The 24,211-nt window shown below is 41.0% G+C and overlaps 1 protein-coding gene across 1 annotated transcript; it reads right to left on the bottom strand.

Annotated features, from left to right (window-relative positions):
• Positions 1-17,315: 17,315 nt before the first annotated feature.
• DSEL (dermatan sulfate epimerase like) lies at positions 17,316-23,045 on the bottom strand. Its single transcript, XM_075494300.1, has 2 exons — positions 22,696-23,045; positions 17,316-21,932 (listed from the first exon to the last, which is right to left on the bottom strand). The coding sequence occupies exon 2, from the start codon at positions 20,984-20,986 to the stop codon at positions 17,336-17,338; it is 3,651 nt and encodes a 1,216-aa protein (XP_075350415.1). The 5' UTR covers positions 20,987-21,932; positions 22,696-23,045; the 3' UTR covers positions 17,316-17,335.
• Positions 23,046-24,211: the final 1,166 nt, after the last annotated feature.

Genomic DNA, 24,211 nt, shown 5'->3' with positions numbered 1-24,211 from the left:
ATCTTTATAATACTTGAAATCTTATTTCTTCCTAGCTCATGTCCTGATGGGGTAATTTCATTCTGAAGGAGAAGTCACTGACAGAAAATCGGGTATTTCTCCTTAACTCCTCTTTTTCTTCTTTTTCTCCATCTCCAAGCTATTAATTTGGAGGAAAAATACCAGTGGAAATGTGGTAGCTGTGGGGCTCCAAAACGTCCAGCCCTAATTCATCTGTGTTAGAGTATGTGCTTGAGGAAAAATGGGCTAAGATCCATGTCCTTCAGACCTGTAATCTCTGCTCTGTTTATCAAATGGGATAGAATTTATAACTCTAGGGATCTCAAGAGTGTTTTCCATACCCACTCCTCTTGCTGGTGACCCAACTTTAGCTTCAGAAGGCTGGAGGCAAGAAAGCTATAAGCTGGCTTGTACACATTAAAACAAGCATACATCAGCTTTAAGAGCCAGACTGAAACTCTACTAACTTTAAAAAATGTTTATTCATTGAGTCTCTGGGGACTGAGTTCTAAAAAGCCAAAATCTGACTTGGGCAGAACAGAACATCTGTAATTCTGTTGCATTGTAATTTCTGTAACACCTGCTACAGAAAACTCGCAAAGAATAAGGAAATTTCACTTAGGACCTTTATCTTGGATAATGCAACTCAGAATCCTTTTTATCAGGTGACCCTATCCAAAGATAAAGGTCCCAAGTGAAATTTCCTTATTCTCAGCCCTCACTAAGGAGTAAATTTTTTCCATGTAGGAAAGAGGCATGCTGTTTTATGCAGGTATACACTTTGCAGTTCTGCCCAAAAGTTAGGCTAATTACTCCCTTCTTTTAGCTGGCTTGAAAGATCATTGCAAATTCAGTTCAGGATTTTTTTATTCACGTCATTTTTGTCTGTTTGATTTACTTGGCTGGTCTTTATATGATGTTTTCTAAATAAGTTCTAATCTCATTGCTGATCTTACACAACTAGATCTTCTGTTCAGCTTGCCACTACCGAAACACAGGCAGCACTGTGCATTCATGCAGCAGAAAAGACAGCCAAGGACTGCCATGTACTTTAAAAGAAAGAAGGAAATGAACCAATTAGTAAAAACAACAAACTGCTACTACTTCTCAAACTATCTTGCCTTTACTTTCTAACATATGGAGTGACAATTGACTTCAATGATGTCCGATTTAAACCTTTACTTCTATTTCACTTGCATGGGTTTCAAATTCAAGGATATTATTTTTAATTCTGAGCTTAAATTCAGAATCTTTAAATGAAACTGAGCCGAAACTGCTGGGCAGTTTCAGCTCAAATGGTTTCACCTTCAAATGGTTTCACCATTTGAAAGCAGTGCAGGTATCATTCTTTGTTATTGTGCTCTCGAAAACAAAATACCTCCACTGTTGGCAAGTCTCTTCAGGATATTACTACATTATCAGATCTGGGACACGTACCAAGTTCCAGGATTTGGGTGCAGGATGTAGCCATGAGATAAACCTGGATCTGTAGATTCAGAACACAAGCAAAATTGCCCTGAATAGAAACCAGCCCCAGGAGTATGCTACCAAGTGGTTCAGCACATAGATACAGACATAGACTAAGATATCTGATTTCTCACAAAACCATAGCAGGCATGCTAAGCAAAAATCCTTTATCATTATGATTTCAGTCAGGTCTTCAAAGAGAGCTGTAAATCTAAAGCTTAGCAAACACTTGGCCTCTCTCTCAATCATTTAAACCTCTGTGATCTATTTTGTTATCAATAAGTTTTTCACTATTAAAGTACCCAAAGCACAAAAATAGGTACCCAGTTAGTTCTTGCACAGCTTTTAGATAAAGATTCAATTTCCTTCTTTATTTATTATCGGAACAGAGACTGCCATACTGCCTTATAAGAGCACAAAGTAGTATGTAGTTCAAGTGCCAGTCAGTATTTTCCCTTTGTGTTTCTGATTGCAGGCTGATTACACAACACTAATGAGAGCTTTTATTTATTTATCTAAATCAACAGAAGCCAAACCACAGAAAACAAAAGAGGTTAAATCTTTAAAGAGATCACTTTTCCTGGTCATAATGGTGCTGCGGACAGTACTCCTTTTTCATCTACAGAAGGAAAGCATTGGGGGGGACATAATGCATTGCACAGGCTGAGTTTTACAGTAGCTATCTTCTGGCTCACCTCCCAGACGTTATGCCATCCTGTCATCAAGATGAAGTCTCTGTCCCACACTGACATTTCTTCTGCAGATAGAAGGCTACCTACCCTCAGCTGTTGTAGCCCTGCTCAGCTTCATTATCTTCAGTGATACTATGCTAATGTACAGTGGTGGAGCATCAGACCTGCTTGCTTTTGGAGCCCCTTCTGAAATGCGAAGGTGCTTCTGTTTTTTGAGGATACATATATATAGCTGCTCAGTGTTTATTCATGCAAAATAAATAAAAAACCCAAGTCATAGAATTTAGATGGTAAAACTGAAAACAAAGAACACAAGTGATGAGACATAGTAGGAGTTGCTACATAAAATTATTTTGCTACAGTCTAATTTCAGAATACTGAGGCAGGAGATCTAGAGATTTTGCAAATGACATCCCAGTTTTAAAGTATTTCATTTGAATTGGTTGGAATTAGCAAAGCTCTCATCTCCCTCACTCTTCTATATTATTTTTAGTAGTTCATGGAGGTGCATATTTTATTCACCTACTCCTAATGGAAATCTGTGATTAAAAAAAATAAATTAAAACTAAAACTAACTTTCAAGATATTACATTCTGAGATCTAATTTGTCATTAAATAAACAACATATGATGCTAGTCATTTTCATTTTTGTAAAAAGTGCCTAATTATAAAATTAAATGAGACAGCTTTACAGAACCAATCATGCTATTCTCCTGCGCAGAAACCTGAAATGATAGCCACATTGCACAGCAGCTAACCTAGAGAAGTGGTATCATTACAAGTATTACAGCAGATGCCTGTTAACATGCCACCCTTTTGCCTCCTTGCAAATGGCTGGAATCTCCAGTCCTCTACAAATTATTCATATCTCATCCCTTTTCCTTCCTGTTGTTCATCTCAAGCTGCCCCTGCCTTTTCATTCATACTACGTACTTCCCACCTCTCATCCCCCCTGTCAGCATAAGTCCTGACCTTGGCCTTGTACATGCCATACCTTGTAAATACATTGGCATATTTCACTAGTTCAGAACCAACACATTAAGGACCTACAATGGCATATTTCACCACATGGGAAATTGAGTGGAGCCTATACCCTCCTTAAGAGACCTGAATGAGGCCACGTAACAGCATTTGTTTTGATCAGTACCTTAATCAGTGCTTAGCCTTTGTGCTGACTGTAGCCCCAGCTATCAATCTGAACCAGCACTAGAAGCTGTGCAGAAGTCTGTTCTGTCAACTTATTTGTCTACTTTTAAGTTGTGCTGTGTCATGTACTTACAGCCTGATGAGCTGAAACATTGTGTTTCTTATATTCCAGAAAATAACTTTTTCTGTTACATGACTATATCCCACAACTGGGCATTTTCAATCTTTTAAGAGCATCAGTCAAGGTCATGGAAGTTGTGTGATTACTTCATGTGTCATGAGATTAAAAGTAATTTTAAGTTATTTTGTAAATGTCTTCTCATTTCTGAGTCTGCAGGGTGCTCACAAGTAAGAGATTTCCAAGGTTTTATCCATGCCTTAGGAAGAAGCAATAGTCTTGCTCTAGTTTATATTTGTGGCTGCACAGCAAAGGTGACACTCCTGAGGGTCATCATATTGCATGGACATTCTGGCATATATCTTCTCCTCCAGCTATGTCCCTTTTGCTCTGCTGTGCCAGCAGCAGGGAAAGACATAGCACAAAAAAATTCTGCTAAGTCTTCTGATGAAGAAAGAGATCACTCTTTCCACAGCTTGCAGTATGCCCTGTGAGCACAATAAAAATAATCTATTTACAGTGTATTTTTTGGCAATACTAAAATGCAACCAATGAAAAACTCTAGGCTATAGTCTACCCTGTGTTGACTACCTCTTCTGTCAACGCATAATATGAGCTAGCATATCATCTTGTTTTCTTAGTGCCAGCAGATACTGACCTCAGTTAGAAATACATACCCCAGTAAAATGTGATCCTATATACATTCAGGCAAGAAAAGTAGTTATTAGGAAAGCCTGCTATATATTACTATGTATTGATTAAAACTACTATTTTGTCTTCTTGAGACAGCTTTTGTGTTCGTGTCAGGACATCAAAGAACATCCTATCACTTCATCCTAACAAGATGACCACATAAGAGCAGGATGAGGAGTCATGTTGTGCCTTGATATTCATGGTCTGAGAGTCAGAGTTCTCATTTTGATATGGAAAGCATTTATTTCTGATATACTAATCTCCTGGGTAAAGATCTTAGACCACTTTTACAATCATTTTGCAGTAAGAATTGAATGGTCTATTGTTAAACTGCCATATATTCTCTGTTGGTACTGAATGCAAAACATAAGGAGTACTCGAGTCCAGAAGTAATGTTTAATATGATGTGCTAGTGTAAAATACATTAGCACTTGCTGCAGGATCTCTAGAATGTCCATCACCCAGGAAATGTTTCTATTTAACAGGATTACAATGAGATAGATTTGAAGTATCACTGAGGATTTTTTTTTTGAGAAGTACACTTGTAACTCAAAGTCAAAAGAGATGTAACCACTACAGGCCATATGCTAAAGACATTTAAAATAGTTTAACTCCTGTTTATTTAAATTCAATACTCTCTGGCTAATTAACCAAATTTAAACTTTACTGAAAGAAGAAAGGAGTAGCCCTATTAGAAATCTGCTTGTCTGCAAATTTTGGAGGGGCACAGGTAAGCTAATTTACAGGTGAATTACTTAGATGATTGCATTTTTTAATCAAAATGAAAGCAGAATATTCAGCCTTCACTCATAAATAAGATCTGCAATAATAAAATATGGTAAAATATTGCTAATTTTTCTTGATGTGTCTGGCAGTGTTTTAAGTGCTATAAACAGATTTTGCCTTAGAGCAAGAAACCTATTAAGCTGTTGGCCACTCCTGTCACAGTTGAAATCGCAAAGGGTGCAAGAGATATTCCAGAAGATTTGGTCTACCACAGAATTCCAGTTAGGAGCTATTCATAATAATAATAATTATAATTGTAAACTATATGTATGTGTTTTGATGAAGGTAATGTTTTTTATTTTACATAAAATGGGTGTAATTTCAACATAAATGATACAATTATATCAATAAAGATGCTGTAAAGAAAATAAGGTATAATTCTTATGCTTCTTTTTGTTGGTATAAGAAGACATTTTGAAGTATTGTAGTTTGCAACCACAGTTATATTCTCACTACTATCTCTAATTTGTGACTTTAAGAAAGTCTGATAGATTCCTTCACAAAATGCCTGAAAGTAGGATTTATATTTTTAAAGCAACAGAAGGAAAATATAATGAAACAGTTAATCAAATTCATTCTTAATAAACAAATATATCTTTCTAAAACAGCTAAATAAAAGCCTTATAGGAAAACTACACAGCATAAAAAAAAAAGGAACAAAGGATGGTCAGTCTCAGAACACTTTCAGCTAAAAAGCCACACTAGCAAACAAGAAGTGCTTCATTTGCAAGGAAAACATAAGCCACATCCTAAACATTTCCCAGTAAGCTTCATATATCAGAGTCTGTTTTAAATTCTAAATTCAAACCAAATTCAGTGTATTTGCCAAGAGCCTTCAACACCTTAAAATCTCTCTGCACTTCACTGCATACAATTTCTGTGTAAGACTTAGTTCCACACCACAGACATTGCTTGCTTTCCAACATTTTGACTCTCTCCCAAAGTTAGCAGGACTTTATGAATTTGATGATATGCATACACAGCATATACATACTACACTACACTACACTTGATCTTAGCCGAAAGGCTGAGAAGACCCTCACTACAAGAAGGACATTGAGGTGCTGGAGAGTGTCAGGGAAGAGCAATGAAGCTGGTGAAGGGTCTAGAGCAGAAGTCTTATGAGGAGCGGCTGAGGGAACTGGGCTTGTTTAGTCTGGAGAAAAGGAGGCTGAGGGGAGACCTTATCGCTCTCTACAACTACCTGAAAGGAGGCTGTAGCGAGGTGGGGGTCGGTCTCTTCTCCCAAGTAACAAGCAATAGGACAAGAGGAAATGGCCTCAAGTTGCACCAGGGGAGGTTTAGATTGGATATTAGGAAAAATTTCTTCCCCGAAAGGGTTGTCAAGCACTGGGACAGGCTGCCCAGGGAAGTGGTTGAGTCACCATCCCTGGAGGTATTTAAAAGACGTGTAGACGTGGCACTTGGGGACATAGTTTAGTGGCAGACTTGGCAGTGTTAGTTTAACGGTTGGACTCAATGATCTTAAGGGTCTTTTCCAACCTAAATGATTCTATGATTCTATCCTGCAAATGACTATGTTTAAGGATAAGTTGCACATGATTCATAGAAGCAGACTGAAATTTGAGCTATTTAAATTCAGCTTCTATTACACCCATAGAATTATTGATCAGCCTTATGTAAGTACTGGACTTTTAATCTCTAAAATATAGATGCTAATAGTTATTTACCATTTACACTATGAGATCTTTAAAGTTATAGACTATTTCTCCCAGTGCTCTCACAGTTACTACTAATAATACACCTGTAATAGTAACAAAAAACCCACCAAAATTGAGTTACTAAATCTTCAGTGATAACATGAAACAAAAGCCAGTAAGTACAAGAGTAACTGCAAGGTATCTAAATATGGGTAAGACTACCTTTTCATGAGGTTATTACATCTGCTTTCAGTTAAAAGTTGTTTGTGTATCTAGCTGATTCTGTTTCACAAGCCCAACAAAAGCAAATTGGTCATATTTGTACCTGTTTTGCAGGATACATTAACAGAGCATGAATAGTAATAATTTAATAACACACTTAACGGCAGTTCTGCTAAATTGACCCTACAGATTTTTTTTCCAAAACTTTAACAGCATCTGAACATCTTTATTTCATTATTTATTTATTTTTTTATTTACACTTAACTTTAAAGGGGAATTGAATAACTTTTTTCCCTTTCATTTTCTTTGCACCTTTAAATCAGAAAGAAAATTGCACCTAGATTAATTTAAGAGGCACTAAAGCAATGATATATATATTAGCTGTTTAAAACTGTACCTTTAAGTTATAAACTCCTCAAGGGAGATTCTGCAAAGGATGTTATGAGTCTGTTGCTATGCACAGTCAACTGAACTAAATGCAGATGAAGCAGACTGCTGGCAAACACTTTCAACAATCTGTGAACAATGAATATCAGAGCTTTTTCTTTATTGTCTAGCCTGGCTCTTCACTAATCATTCTATTCATTTCATGTGTTAAAGGTACTAAGGTGTGGCTATTATCAGAGAAAGACAGAATACAAATAGGTAAATTTCTATACACTGAAGTCAACAGGTTCATTCATTATGTAAGATTTGCAAATGCACCCTGGAGCAATTTAGCAGTAGAGACATACATTCAAGTGCAGCAGCCTAAAAAAATCCTAGTATATCAACAAAGCCAGGGTACCTTCATGTAGGTTTGCTCTTTTCTTTCAGCAATTGGAAGGAAATTCATCTTAGCCTAGCTTTCAATTAAAGAGGGTCATGAAGGTTAGTAATTAGGCTGAGGAATGGATGAGAGCTACACCCATACTTTTAAAGATCTGATTATGAGACTGGCTTCATAGAATCACAGAATCACAGAATGCTTTGGATTGGAAGGGACCTTTACAGGTCATCTAGTCCAACCCCCCTGCAAGAGCAGGGACATCTTTAACTAGATCAGGCTGCTCAGAGCTCCATCCAACCTGACCTTGAACGTTTCCAGGGATGGGGCCTCCACTACCTCTCCGGGCAACCTGTGCCAGTGCCTCACCACCCTCATTGTAAAAAGTTCCTTTCTTAAATCCACTCTAAATCTGCCCTCCCTTAGTTTAAAACCATTGCTCCTTGTCCTGTCACAAGAGGCCTTGCTAAACAGTCTGTCCCCGTCTTTCCTATAGGCCCCCTTTAAGTACTGGAAGGCTGCTATAAGGTCTCCCCGCAGCCTTCTCTTCTCCAGGCTGAACAACCCCAACTCTCTCAGCCTGTCCTCATAGGAGAGGTGCTCCAGCCCTTGGATCATTTTTGTGGCCCTCCTCTGGACCCGCTCCAACAGCTCCATGTCCTTCTTGTGCTGAGGACTCCAGAGCTGGACGCAGTACTGCAGGTGGGGTCTCACCACAGCAGAGTAGAGGGGCAGAATCACCTCCCTCGACCTGCTGGCCACGCTTCTTTTGATGCAGCCCAGGATACGGCTGGCCTTCTGGGCTGCGAGTGCACATTGTTGGCTCATGTCCAGCTTTTTGCCCATCAGTACCCCCAAGTCCTTTTCTGCAGGGCTGCTCTCAATCACATCATCCCCCAGCCTGTATTGAAACCAAGAATTGCTCCAACCCAGGTGTAGGACCCTGCACTTGGCCTTGTTGAACCTCATGAGGTTCACACAGGCCCACTTCTCCAGATTGTCCAGGTCCCTCTGGATGACATCCCGTCCTTCTGCCGTGTCAACTGCACCGCTCAGCTTGGTGTCATCTGCAAACTTGCTGAGGATGCACTCGATCTCGCTGTCAATGTCATTGATGAAAATATTGAACAGCACTGGTCCCAGTACAGACCACTGAGGGACACCACTCGTCACTGATCTCCATCTGGACATTGAGCTGTTGACCACTACCCTCTGGATGCAACCATCCAACCAATTCCTTATCCACTGAACAATCCACCCATCAAATCCATATCTCTCCAATTTAGAGAGAAGGATGTTGTGGGGGACCATGTCAAAGGCTTTACAGAAGTCCAGATAGATGACATCCATTGCTTTTCCCTTGTCCACTGATGTGGTAACTCCCTCATAGAAAGCCATTACGTTGGTCAGGTAAGACTTGCCCTTGGTGAAGCCATGTTGGCTGTCTCAAATCACCTCCCTGTCCTCCATGTGCTCTAGCATACCTTCTAGGAGGATCTGTTCCATGATCTTCCCAGGCACAGAGGTGAGGCTGACAGGTTGGTAGTTCCCAGGGTCATCCTTTCTACCCTTTTTAAAGATGGGCACAATGTTTCCCTTCTTCCAGTCACCAGGGACTTCACCTGACTGCCATGACTTTTCCAATATCATGGAGAGTGGCTTGGCAACTACATCAGACAATTCCCTCAGGACTCTGGGATGCATCTCATCAGGTCCCATAGACTTATATATGTTCAGTTTCCTTAGGTGGTCACGAACCTGATCTTCCCTTACAGTAGGAGGGGCTTTTACCCCCCTGGTCCCCAACATGTCCACTGACTTGGGAGGGGTGAGGAGAGCGGTTGCCAGAGAAGACTGAAGCAAAAAAAATCTTTGCTTAATCATGACTAACTGATAGTATTCTGATTGTCTGTAATATGCATGTTTTCACATCACCTCTATTTTGTTCAGCAACAGTGCAGTCCATTCTTTAACATGAACCAATTCTTTACTACAGAAGTCAATTTTTCTTTCAAATGCGTCACTGAAGGATGCTTGCAATTGAAAAACCATCAATATTGAACCTATTTCCAGCAGGTAAAGCTACACCCCCTCATTGAAAAGCATCCTTTGGTGCCAACAATGTTGTTATAGAGGTACACTGGGTAATACCTATCTAGTTACAAATTAACAGAGCTTGGGAGTACAAAAGAATAGAACTGATTTGATGAACAACAAAAAAAACCCAAATACATCCAAACAAAAGTTCCTTTTAACTTATCTTTCTGTCAGTACTCTTATGGTAATTTGAAACAGACAATGTTCAGCTGATCAGTTAAAGTGAATAATAAAGTCTATTATTCAGGCATTCATAGTGCATGATACGGCAGCTCATTAAGACTTAAATATTCCAACACACACTTTCAATGCTATTCTCTTCAGCAGCATAACATTTTGTTTCTCCTGTTTCTCAGCTCATTTCTGTGTACCTATCTTAGTCCTTGCCAGGTCTGAGATTATGTTTCTTGAAATCAAGTGGCATCTGTAGGATGTAATTTATGAAAAGAATAGACTGGAACATCCTGAAACACAACAGAAGGTTCAAGAAAATTTAACAAAATTAACATTTCAAACTAAGATTCAGAAAACATAGCACAAAATCTATTTCTAGGCAAGCTGTAGGATGGAAACACAAAAAGGTCTAAAAAACCCCCACAGAAAATGTAAGCAACTCCTTTCTTAGAAAAGTAATTAAGAGTGAAAATATTAATAGTTTTCACAAAAACAAGGTTGCATTTATTATCTCTGACAGCCTGCTTTTTATCATGTTCTTGGTATTAGTTTCCTCTGAGCTTTGTACATTGGATTTATTCACTTTGAACAACCTTTCAGAAAATAGCTGGAGACAAATACTGCCAAAGTATTTGCAATAGACAGCAACATTTGTTTACACCAGACCTTGTTGCTCCTATCATAATAGGAATTTTCCATGTAACTCTCCCAAAAGTCAAAGTTGGGTTCAAGATTCAGATGGTTAAAAAAAAAAATATTACTTGTGAGAGTACAGTGACAAGACCTAGGATGAGCTACAACGGATAAGAACATACTGCCCACCAACTGCAAAATAACTCAGTAGCCACTAACAGAGAAGGTACAGGCCTAACACCCTCCAGAAAAAAACAACATTAAACCTATTTCACAGCTAAATATAACCTCATCAAGACTTAAAAACATGCAAACCTTTGCTTTAAAACATGCTGAAGTTCACAGGAGAGATAGAATCAGGTCTTATTCTTGCTCCTATGTTTAGGATATATCCCAAGCACCTTCTGCTACATTGAATGGACAAAAAAATCAGTTAATTAAACCTGCAAAACTCTGCTGCAGGAAACTAGTTGCAGCTCAGATGCACCTGCAGTAAGTTATAGACGTCTGCAGCAATAAGGATGCTGAACTACCTGTGCCTCTGGACCTGATAGACACTGCCTGCACAAGCCCACATTCAGTAAGAGAGATCCAGAGGGCTGCAGTTATTCCAGTTAACTTGATTACATGTCTTTTTTTTTTTTTTTTAATTAAACACAGAAGAGAACATTCTTGGCTGCTGGAACTTGCTTACCCACACTGTTAAATTGTTAGAATGGTCTCTGGGCCAAATATCAGTCCCCGACAAAAATTGTGGGTATAGTTCAGGAATTAGAAGAGGCACTATTCTAAATATACAGTTCCCATATAGCTCCAGTGTTTATAGACTAAGAGACTTCCAAATAATGGATTGCACCAGTTGTCCAGTTCCCGAGAACTGAGCAGGAAATCATCCTTTTTGTTCTAGGAATACAGCTATTTTGTGGTCTTTTACTTAACAACAAACATACTTACTGTGCATCCAAGGGCAGATGGAATCAGGTCTTTGCATCAATACTTTCTAAAGGATAACAGTGGCTCCCATATTCAAACCAAACAAAAATAGCAATATTTTAAAAATTTAAATACATACGCTTGACCACATCACAAAGTTTTGTGATATCTTAAGTGGTGAAATAATTTAAGAAAAAAAAAAAAAGGATAACACAAAAGTATTATTTTACTAACAATAGTTTTATTTTATGCAGGATGTTTCATAAAATTTTGTTTGGACAGTTTATGCACTAGAACTGCACAGACACAGAAATCTACTTAGATGTAAGACCATACACGTTTAAAGCCAAATTCACCCCACTTCCTTTGAGGCCTTTCATTGGGCATCTAAACTAAGAGTTTAGTCACCCTTGGCTTTTGAGGATTTACAAAGAGGTAAGCAATGTCTGATTTACCTTTGAAGGTGACACTCACTTTCCATTGGTTCTAGAGTGACAATGCTCCTTATTGAGGTGTGAAAGTTAAATTACCTAATGTGAGATAGATGAATTCAGGTCGTGTTCTTAAACACCACAATATCTTTCTCAGTAAAGACAATAAACTAAGTGTAGAGTTTATACCAGCATCAATGAAGAACCTTTCGGAAATTATTCTGTGTTAGACAGGTGTGAATGAAATCAGACTGTCTTTGTTCTCCTACATCACATATAACTCTCATCATATTGTCAGCTCAAATGATGTACAGTTTAAATTAAAACAGTATCATTTTGGTAATGTGAAACAGCCTTTTCCCATTATTAAGTATTTTCTGAGACAGCACAAGATTACCCATTCACATCCTTTATGAGAATGATGTAGATCACCTATCAGCAAATTTCTCCTCACTAAAGAAAATCCAAGTCCTGACATTCGAAACTGTGCTTTGTACATTATTTTGAATATCTGTTTGTTTCTATACCTCCTTTTATGAGTTTATAAATTTATCAGACAGCCTACAGGTAGCTTTGATTAGGGTTACAGAGCAATTTATACTTTTTACATTATTAAAAAGCTTTTCCTTTTTTCATCAAATAACAGGAACGGTAATCTTTAATGATCATTTGAGGTAATTACTTCGTGTAATTTCTGCTGTTTTGGAATATTCAGGCTAAGCAGATGATAATAGTTTGATGATAATAGATGGTAGCATTTTGGCCCTGTTGAAGTCAATGGCACAACATTCGTTGAGGTCAGCAAGGCATCATTCCACTCACGGCCCAATTCTGAACAGCTCACAATTTGGAGATTTGAGCCATGACTTGTAGGCCATGATATTCCACACTGAAATGCAATGAAATAGAATTTGAGACTATAAGAGTCTCCAGACAGACTCCTTAGTTGGAAAACAGCCCATTCATTATGAGATTTAAACAAAGGTTTTAGTATGAACCAAAGCTAAAAGGGAATCCAAAGAAAGGAAAGCTTATGATGCCCTGGCCATAGAAGTGTTAAGATCCAGTACTTATCCTCTTGAAGAAAATAATTGTATGTGTAATTAAAGAGAAATCATTTTGATAAATTACTTCTAAATCACCTAAATAAATATCACACTTTCTAATTATAAAATATTCCAACATATGGAACTCAATATATGGGCCACTTGCAAAGGGGATAATTTTTGTAACTTACAGAAATATTGAGGTAACATATTTTTATCCTTAATCTTGAACTTCGCACTTCAAATCTTTTCAGAAAATGCAGAATTATACTCCAGATTATGTATGTTCATGTTCATCAAATAAATAGTGTCTCTAAGACTAATAATGGAAATAATTGACTGTCAAGCAGAGCCAGGACTCCCCTAGCAGTCACATCATTAAGTTTCAACAGCAAGTGAAGCTGTTTTTATGGTTTAAAAAACAATCTGATCCATGACTGCAGCTTTACAAATCAGTTACCAATAACTTTATAAAACCTGAAGTGCAGTTTTTGTTTGATTTGCATTCTAACACTATCAGAATACTATTATACTGTCAAATGAATTGTGCCATATATTTTACATATAATTGAGGATCATGTACAGAAATTAAACTCTGGATCTGGCAAATTAACTGTTCAAACATAAATCCAACAAGGACTGCATGCCAACTGCACGCTAAGAAGGTGAAAGGAAACAATCTGACCATGATACTGAGGCTCATCTCCACAGACATCACTCTTGGAAAAAGCCTACTGGGAGCAACAGAAGCATTAGGTATGCTCAGAGACTATGGATTCATGTGATTTGATAGAACTCTGAATGCTAAGACCCATGTGCATCTCCCCAGGGCCAATGTCACTTAGTTACGAAGTAAGTAAATAACTGAAATGTTTTCCTTGGCATTTATTTTTTCTCAGGCTTCCAAATATGATTCAGAAATGTAAGCATTTAAGTAAGCCTTTTTAAAATACTTCAAAATCTTAGCTGTCTCATAATTCACAATGTACCTAAACAGACATGCTTTTCAAAAAGGTCTAAAAATTTTCAAATTTTACTGACAGTCTTAAACATTACTATATGGAGAAAGGGGAAGTTAATGTCTGTGTCTGTGTAGTGACCATTATTCCTCTGGATGCTAGTGACAGAAGAAAATTTTGAGGATAACTGTACACCCACAAAATCATTTCATATTATAAAATTGCGCATATATTCTTCATAAACGGAGCCACACTAGTCTCAATGGGAACACTTGCATAAGAAAAAAAGAAGATCTATTTAATGACCGATTAGACTTAAGATCAGCACAGACATAAAATTGGAATTTATCCATTAATAGACAAAGGCAAGTTTATTTTTTATTTTTTTTATCACCAGGCCTCCACAGTATTCCTGCTTCTCCATACCACAACTGTCATTTTATGGATGGTGCCACTGAAATTTATTTTATTTTATTTTATCAGTCCCAGATCTGCATCTTTTAGTGGACATTCTCGTCAACAATATGCCTGTTTATTCAGCTTTCTGCTGTGCCTTGGGTTGCTATTCATATAGGTAGAAGGCCACAATCTCAACACAAACTCATTCAGCTCCATAGCTGGGATAGGTTCTGTCTGGTACTAACTCTGGTCAAGTGGTCATGTAACATCATCAAAAACTCAACAAAACAATTATTTGATTGAAAATTGGAGACTTGCCATACCTTAGGCATTCCTACCCTGTTGTTTTCAAAGACACTGCTTTTCCTTTTACATATTATTAGCATAATGCTTTTAATGCATTTGCCCTCACAACAAGATCTAAAAATAAAGAACAGAGTTCTCTTCTACCTTTTTACATCTGTATAAGGAACACACAATGCAACAAATTCTGAATAATAGATTATGGATTCTTTGAACCAGGAAAGTACGGTACAGAAAAGAAATAGCTCCTAAATCTTGCATATAATTAATGACAGCAACAACAATATTATGAATGTAAGTGTGTGGGATAACTTGTATTGCAAAAGCAGCAGAGGTGATGGTCCTGACAGATGATTCTGTCCACCCTAACTCCTCAAAAACAAACAAAAAGTTGGTTTATAGGCTATTGTGGCATTCCATATGGCACTTTCACAAAGGGATTTAAAGGTCTGTTTCTACTTCCACAAATACGCAGTCAGTCTTAATTCTTACCTTCAGCTGCCCTAAAACATCCGACAGAGAAAAGCCTTTTTATTTGTTCTCATTCTAGGGTGTAAATCCTGGAAATAGAAGGCAAATGCTGAAACTTATTCTGCCAAATACAGACTGTACAAACATCAATACTTTATTTTTTTTAACATATGATCAAAAATGGCTTCAGAGAGAAGCCAATTTGAGAGAATGATACTTGGAAACCAAAGTTTCACTAATATGTGAGTGTATATTAACTAACTTGTTTAATATTTTCTTTAAGATGACATTCCACCTAGCCAGGGGTGAGACCTAGGACTGAAGGGGGAAAAAACAACTGTTGCTAGTAAATGACAGCTAAGTTATGGTTAGTGAGACCGCAAAATACCAATAGCTTTATCGTGCTAGAGGCCTATTTTGACATACTAATGACCGGCCGAGAAAGAGCTACTTTTATCTAGGTCATAATGAGATACTACAATATGCTCCAAAGGATGTGAAATGTACGTATGGAAGGGACAAGACAGCAGGGTAAGACAGGGACATAATAGTAAGATTGGAAGGAAAGGCGAGAACTCCTTTATATTAAAAATCAGCAAGGGTACCTGTAATCTGTACGAAGAAACTCACTGCACTTTTGACATTGTCTAATGCTTACCACCCAAATAAACAGTAATTACACACATATTTCAATATTATAAGCCAAAACTCTGATCCCAGCTCCCACAAACCAACTGAAACATATTTCAAGACAATTCCATTTGTAATAAAAAACAGATGGTAAAGGAAACAGATGTCTCTGTGATCTGATTTACACATCTGCAGACACTTACAGTATGCATGCATTTCCAAAGAACGCGAGAAAGTTAAATCGGGAAATGGGAAATTTTTTCTTAACGGGCATGCGCCAACAAAGAGTGTGGCTCAAGAAGAAAATAAGCTGTGACAAAGACACATCTATCCTATCAAGCCTATCTGTTTCCAAACCAATATCATATTACAGCACAATGTTAAAGAAACACCAATCATGATAAAAATCAGACAACTTTGGAAATAGTTTACTGCAGGGAAACATCATTCAAATGTGAGGTGGCTGAGGGATGGGTGATTTTCAGATTTCTCCCCTCTCTGAAAGAAGATCTGAGGTTAGAAATGGTAGTCCTTCAGAAATTCATTATACAGAAAAGCAAAACATCCCTCAGCAACACAGACCTGGAGATTTATTTAAGATCTTCTAAATCTCAGATTGCCATTTTATGCAGACATCAACAGTAAGCCATTGACAATGACATCAAATATTTGCACTGGCCTCAGTGAAATTATGCACAAGAATCAGCAGAGAAATGTGTTACAACAAAAAAGGATGGAAGAGTCTCACTCAAAAAGAGAAAATCCTTGCAGAACCTCTTAGACAAGAGGTACAGGATAAAGCAGTGCAAGGAGCCAAGATGTTAACAACCTTCAAAATTAAGTTAGGTGGAGGCAGGTCAAAACTACACAAAATCTCCAAAATCAACTGCTTGTTTCGAAGATCTTGTTGGTTGCTTAGATTTTTGTCCCATTTCTTTTTTTCCATGTAGTTTACTTCAGGCTCAGAAAGGGTACCACATTGTCAGACATGGAGAATGAAGTCTTCTCTTCCATCAAAGCACAAAACCCAACAAAAATGCCACATCTCTGAGCTGAAGGAACCATATCCTATAATGATATCTGATATCCATGTCCATTCCAGTCCTGGGCCTGTCTGCTGAGACTGTAAATAAGGAACTAGATTCACTCAAATGTTCTGTTTCCTCCCACTGAAGGGATGCTGAACAGCCTTAAACCTCAGCTTATGTTTGTTTTGCACCACTATAGTGACCAGTGAGACACAGACAGAATGCATCAGTAAACCTGTCCAAGGGGGCTAATTATCACCATTGGGAACTGGGCCAGTTTAACCAGTTTAATTTCATATAAGCTGTCATACAATTATCAGATGGTAAGTACTTTCAGGAACTAACCACTTGGGCTGGAGTCAAACTGGTGAGCTGGAGGTGAAAAGCTCCATATTCTATTACTAATCCCCTGAGCTATAGAGTCCCCAGCTGGTAGTTCTATAAATGTTCACACAGGTTTTTTTGAAAGGCAGCAAAAGTAGTTACAAGTTTGTTTTTTTAAAAAACAAAAGAAAACAAAAAACCTCACACTTGAAAGAACACCTATCTTTTTCTTAAAATAATCTCTTTGAAAGTAGCTGACTGTACACATTTTACAAGAATAAACAAACTTCTCTAATATTTATCCATAAACGGGGAGTCAGAGATCATTAGTGCAAATTTCTGCTGACCAGCAGCATTTATTCTATAAACTTTGGGTATCCTAAGTGGTCCATTAGAGAACAACAGATATCTTCAATCCGTCTAATCTCTTCATTGGGCATGTTTTGTTTCCAGGCATGAATGCTACTTGGTGAAATTTCCCCTTCATAAGGAAGATAGAAAAGACTGGTGGAGGTGGCAAATAATATTTGGTTTAAGCTAGCAGGAGGAAGAGGAATACCAAGAAAGGCAAAAATTGATTCAGCCGTCTTCTGAGGAAAGCTCACAATATCTTCAAACTTGACCAGCTGATAATTTGTTGGCTGCAAGTCCCCGTTTATTCTCAGTGCTGCTGCTGTGTTTGTTAGCCATAAATAGGACAACACAGAAACAGCATTTGAATTAGAATTTGAAAGTTCTTTTCTTAATGATTCATATTCAAAGGCATAGCCTTCATTTAAACTACATTTTCCTTTACCATTCTCCCCTTTAAACATCGCAGCCAAGCGTTGTGGGACATTTTTCAAGGAGTAAAGGCTTGGCTTATTTTTGTACAACATTGAATAGATCCAGGCCCGTGGGTCCCTTACTACATATAATGCTCTCATTGACGGTCCTAGGATTTCCTGAAAGAAGGGAAGCTTTAATGTCCAGCTCCCACTACTTAAACTAAGCACAGGTCGTGCATTAGGGTAATAGATGAGATGCCTTCTCAGGTCCCTAATATATTCAGCATCTTTATCTTGACTCCCTCTTGCCCTGCTTCTTTGCTCTGACAGAGATTCTCTCTTTTTGGATCTTTTCTTTTTGTCCTTGCTTATGGCAGAATGCTGAGTGATTTTATTTCTGCTGGCTTCATATAAATGAATGTTTTGTAAATGTAACTTTGTGTCTCGAACTAGAGACTGGAGCCACCCTTGGATAAGACGAAAATGACCATTCTGGACATCAGAAACCTTCCATTCACATGGATCTACAAAGGAATCAATTTCAAATTCAGTCTCAGGAATTTCGAGATAGGGTGTAGGTATCCTGATGTATAAGAAGTCACTGCTATTGAAAAACAGCTGTTTTAAAATTTCTGCACCAGAAGCGGGAAGTGAAGTAATGATAACATCTGGCAAAACAACGGGATTTCCTTCTAATTGTTTGGCTTTATTGCCTTTATCATGCTCTAGCCTTGTCACGTCACTGCTCCATTTTGCACAGATGGGCTGAGTACACATGCTCCACACATCCACCAATTCAATAAGCCACAGTGTAACAACCAGTATCAGGATCCAACGCAACATTTTACTGAAGGATATGTAAAACCGCCACTGAAAAGCCAGTATGACCAAACTAACACCCAAAATTAACCCTGCAATTATGTTCACTTTGAATCCAAATGGGAAAACCACCCTATTATTTTTTATCCGTTTCTCCACAGGTTCAGTACCTAGACCAAACTTGGTCACTTTGTTTTCATGAACCACTTTGGCAAAACCACCAAATCCCAAATAATCGAACCTTGTCTTTAAATTCTGATATTCAGTCACAACAGAGATGGTATTTTCAGTGTTGTTGACACTGAGCGAAATCTGAAATCCAGATTTTGCATTATCTATGAGCCTGCAGTTAGAAACATTGACATATGGGCCATAGAAAAGGTAAACAATCCTTGTAAGCATGTTTTTCATTGGAAAGGTAACGTTTACAAACTGCGTCCATCGCTTTTTGAATTCAGCAGCTTGTTCTGCCTCCTGTATCCTAGCAACAGGACTACTCCCATGATGATCAAACCAAAACATCTTGTAGTGGGCATCCCACACATCCATCATAGCTCCATTGTATTTGTTCTTAAATTTATAGGGTATGTATTTAAAATCAATGTCAAGATTATGAAAAAAGGCACTGACAGAGTTAACAGGAGAGTCTTCCTCCTTCTCAATGTGGTCTACTACTAACAATGTCTGAGAATTTAAGAGCAGCAAAACGCGATAGACACTTTTCAATTTCATTGCTGATGTGTAAGCAGATACCGCCTCACCACTCACAAACATCATGTCTCCAGCCTGGGAGGCTGTTATAATTTCTCCAGTTGAGTCTCCAACCTCATCACCAATCCACTTCAGCCACTGGGCACACTCACCAAGCTGTCCCTCCCAAGGCTGGTTGCACTGGCTCGTAGGAGACGGAGCAAAGACTAAGACATTGTTCAGGTGGCTGAGTTTAGGTCCATAAAGAGCCTCAGATACAAACACTTGTCCATTGGGGGCAAAAGTGAAAGAGTTCTGATCGGGATGTTCATGTCCCGGATTGAAACTTCTCCACCCATCAATCCAGGCATACGGTTGAAAGTGAACAACGTCATAGACAGCACGTCCACCGAGTTTTCCAGACTTAAAGGACACAAAGGTGTTTGTCTGACTGTTTGGCAATCCAGCCCCATAAGTAACAACTCCCCAGTTAGGAAACACATGCATTTTAGCAGTACCATAGTCAGGAGGCGGCTGAGGAGTGATTTCGGCAGCGTACCATATAAATTCAGTGTGTAGTGTGCTCCACCTCTGTGCAGTGGACGGCACCATTGGGCCATCCTTGGGTCTGTGTTTTCTAATCTGCTGTGCCAGCCAGTTGCCAGCTCCATTCTTCATGATAAACTTATCCAAGAAAACCAGTTGGCTCTCAGGACCATAAAACCAGTTGTAATTAGAATCTGCTACACCCACAGTCCTCTGAAAGCCTGGTAATAGGGTGGCATAGTAAAACCAAAAGTGCATTTTGAGCCAGTTATTCTCCAAGTTGTTAATACCAAAGTGGCGCTGAGCCAGGAAAACATACTGGGTTACTGACTTGGCTGTGTAACTCCCATAAGCTACTCCCTCATCCAGAGACCCGTCTACAATATGATTGAGCAGAAACATTGTTTTCTCCATCACATCAACAACGGTGTGTTTCCAGATATTTGCCTGAGATCCTTTGTCCACCCCTGCAACTAAAGCCCCAACAAGCAAAGCAAGCATATTGGTTGCTTGGTGATTATGGAGAAGCTGCTTTCCCCAGGAACGAACCTTTGAGTACTCATACATTTCCTCGCTTACAGACCATATCTTCTCCAGGTATTTTTGCCTTCTCTCGTTTTCCAGTGAATTATACAAGAAGTCAAAAGCAGTAGCAAATCCTGTTAGGGAGTGACCGAGCGGCACTTCATCTCCAGGTGCATTCTCAACCAACCAGTTTTTGTAGCCAGCCATTCTATCCATATATTCTAGGGCAAAATCAAATGCAGCTTTATCTTCAGGGCACAGCAAACAATAAAATGCTAGAGGTGGCAGATTGTTACCGTAAATCTCGTTCCACTTTGCAGCAAAATCAACATGCTTGGGTGGAGGTAGGTAGTATAATGGGTTGGATACCATAACCGTCACCGCACTTCTGATGGCTCTAAATAGATGGGAATGGCTTGTATGAGCCTTCTGCCTCAGTGCCTGGACATCTTCAGCGTCGAAATACAAGCTGGGATGAGGAACTGTTTTTTTCAGCTTCTGCTCAGCACTAAGACCTTCAAGTTGCTGTTTTTCATATTGATCTACATTTTCTATGAAAGTCACCCAATCAGAGTAATTGCTTACAGATTCTTCAAAAGTGAAGGCAGCAAACATCATTAATGCTAGAAATAAAGTATGCCCCGTGAACATCAGAGCCATGATCCATTAGGCAGCTCCTCTTCCCCAGGCATGCATTTCCTAACAAAGCACGATGTTCAGATATCAAACTTTGATCCAGTTAGTACAAAAGCCAACATCTTAAGGCATATCTTTAGGAGAAAAGACTTAGTGTGTACTGTGTATTCTAACAGATACTCAGATTACTTGTAATCTGAGCTAGAACACTGAAATAACAAGGCTCTCGAAAACTTAAACCTCAGGTGCCTTGTTTGTTCACGCTTTTCTCAAACACAACACCACAGCATAAATACTAAAATTAGGGGAAAATTAAGATATGCATATAAAACATGGGTTGACAATGCACAGTAAGAGACTGAAACACTATCTCTTGATAACTTGAAGAAAGGAATCAGTCATACATTTACTTTTTTAAAAAGCTTTGAATCAGGTCAAATTCCACTTCGAGAGCTGACAAAGACTCCACTGATCACAAAACGATATAATTTATTCAAAACAATGTGTTATATTTGAAGAAATAGGGAATTTACAGCACTTGGAAAACAGACTCCAAAACTGAAGTTACTGTCTTCAGCCTTCCCCTTATCTCAATTGCCATACGCACTCTTTCCATCTTTCTCTTTTGGGACTCCTGGGAGAGTGGGAAGGAAAAAAGATTAGTTAAAAAAAAATCAACATAGATCATCCACTAGCTCCTTTTGATGAAACTGCAGTGCTTTTAACCACTATTCCCCTCTGTTTGTGAAAGGTGCATCTGAATTAATAGTCATAGAGTATCGATGTATTTTCAAGTCTCCTTTCATCTTATCTTCAGCCAGTGATGCCCAAATTTTGCAGCAATGATTCAGACAATCCTGCTCCTTCCATTACGAAGCAAGAGGAAAACAAGTGACAGAAGCAGAAAGCAAATACTTTTTTGTTAAAAGAGCAGTTTCGGGTTTCCTTCCACTTTGCATGTTGGTTCTTTCTGTGGAAACAGACACAAAAGTTCTCTGAAGCTGTACAGGTGCCAGAACACATTTAAAGTACTTAAGATAAAAAGTACGGCTAACTCTCTAGGAAAGATGAGTTAATACACCTTTTCTTTTACAGATTTTTTTTTTTAAAAAGGAGCATTTTCAAAATGCCACAAAATTTATCTTTGGCAAAAGAGAAATTCAGATTGGCTACTTAAGCTCGCTTTATTTAACTTTTTTCTGCGTGACTACAAGGTCTCAGGGCTTATTTTCCCGTTACGCTACCAGGTGCTACCCAAATAAATAAATCTGCAACACGCCACCAAAATGAAAGGGAGCGCAAATGAAAAATAAAATAAAGTTATATGTATATATAAGCCACACGCGCGGTTCTGCCGGCGAAACGAAGGCGTGAAGAGGGAAAGCAGACAGAGCGAGCCACGACGGCTGCCACCGTGCCCCGCCAGCCGCGGCACGAAGCCCGACAGCCCCCGCCGCGCCTCCCCCCTCCCCGCCCCGCCCCGCTCCGCTCCGCTCCGCACCGCGCCGCCCCGCTCCGCACCGCGCCGCGCCGCCCCGCGGCGCCCCCGGCCCGCGGCCGGCAGAGGGCGCCCGCCGCCGGCTCCGCCGCCGCCTCCCTCCCCGCCGCCCCGGGGCCGCACAACTTGAACAAGTTTCGGCGGCGACCGCGGGCGCGCCGCGTACGCTCCCCCGCCGCGGCCGGGAGCCTCCGTCTCCTCCCGCCCGGCGTCCCCGAGTGTAACCCCCTCTTACCGCAGCGGGTCCGGCGGGGGTCGGCGCAGCCGGCAGCTGCCGCGGGGCCGCGTCGCTCTGCCCCGGCCAGCGCGGCCCGGGGCGCGGGGCCGGCCCCCGGCCGGGGGGGCTGCGGGTGGCGGCGCGCTGCGCCGGCCCCGCTCGGCTGGGCCGGGCTGCGCTCGCCTCCGGCCCCTTCCGCGTTGCCGCTACTTTCCACCCGGGCTGGCCGCAGCTTCGGGTCCCTGCCCTCCGCCGGCGGCTCCACAGAGTTGATGGCGGGTGAGATGCGGCGGCGAGCGCCCAGCGACGGGCGCGGGCAGCGAAGCAAACTCGCAGGGATGTCGCTCCGGAGGGGCGGGGAGGGAGGGAGGGAGGGAGAGGAGGCGGCGGGGGAGTTGGCAGAGCCGCCCCCGGCGGAACGGGGATGTGCCGATCCTCCGCGCCGCGCTCCGGCGGCGGGTGGGCTCCCGGCCCCGCCGGCGCTCCCGGCTGTTCCTCTTCCCTGCGACTGCGTGAGCTGGCCGCCGCTCCCAGCGCCGAGCCCAGCCCCGCTCCCGGCGGCGGATGCCACCGCCGCCCCTGCGCCTCGGCAGCGGGCTGCCGGCGGAGCGGAGTCCGGCGGGTGCGCCCGGGGGCAGGGCCGGGGCCGGAGCGGGGGGGGGGGGCCGCCCCCGGGAGCGGCGGGGGCGGCGGGGGGAGGCGGGGCCGCGCCTCCCGGGCGGCTCCCGCGGCGGCTGCCCCGAGACCGCGGTGAGGGACGGCGAGGGAGGGTCCGGGGGACGGGGGTGGAGCGGGTCTCGGTGCGGGGAGCGGCACGCAGGTGTGAGAGGGTTCCGTGGAAGCAAAGCCGCCGCGGCGGGTCGCCTCCGTGGCCGGCCAGCCGGCAGCTGCCGCCCCTCCGCGGGCCGGCTTTCGCTGCTCCAGCCGCGGCAATGGCAGGGCACGGCACGGCGGCGGCCCGGGGGCCGGCGAGAAGGGCAGGGCAGGGCAGGGCAGGGTAGAGCAGGGCGGCAGGGGCCGTCTCTCCTGTGGGGAGCAACTCTGTAAGCGCGGAATAAATACATAACTGCCCATGTCTCAGAAACCGCGGGGGTGCGCAGCATCTGCTTGTTGGAGCGGTCCCACTTTTTGTAACTACCTCCCTGCGCAGACACTTTATTTTATGGGAGGCATTAAAGTAGTTCTCATTCAGCTTTAGCTGAAGGCTTCTGAAATAAAATATTAAACCGTAATGAGGTGTAAAAACCTCTGCCCCTCAACTCGTTCACGGTCAGTGATGCGGTGGAGGGCCGGTAGAAAGTGCTGGTTAGTCCGCCTGGTGCCTGTGGTCCACCCACGAAATTCAAGAGGTGTAACACCATTCTCGGTTTTGAATCGCAGTTTGGATTGCTGGTGATGACTTTCCGAGACTGATTTTGTAACCTGTCTGATGTGATACCAAGCTATTCTTTGGTAGTAAGTATGCTCTAGGAAAATAAAGGGTGTGAGATTTTTGATATGTGTTAGCAATTACTATGTTTAGAAACTGAACCTC

Source organism: Mycteria americana, chromosome 2 (assembly GCF_035582795.1).
Source record: "Mycteria americana isolate JAX WOST 10 ecotype Jacksonville Zoo and Gardens chromosome 2, USCA_MyAme_1.0, whole genome shotgun sequence".
In the NCBI taxonomy this organism is placed as follows: domain Eukaryota; kingdom Metazoa; phylum Chordata; class Aves; order Ciconiiformes; family Ciconiidae; genus Mycteria; species Mycteria americana.
This window is presented reverse-complemented; position numbering and strand designations above follow the sequence as displayed.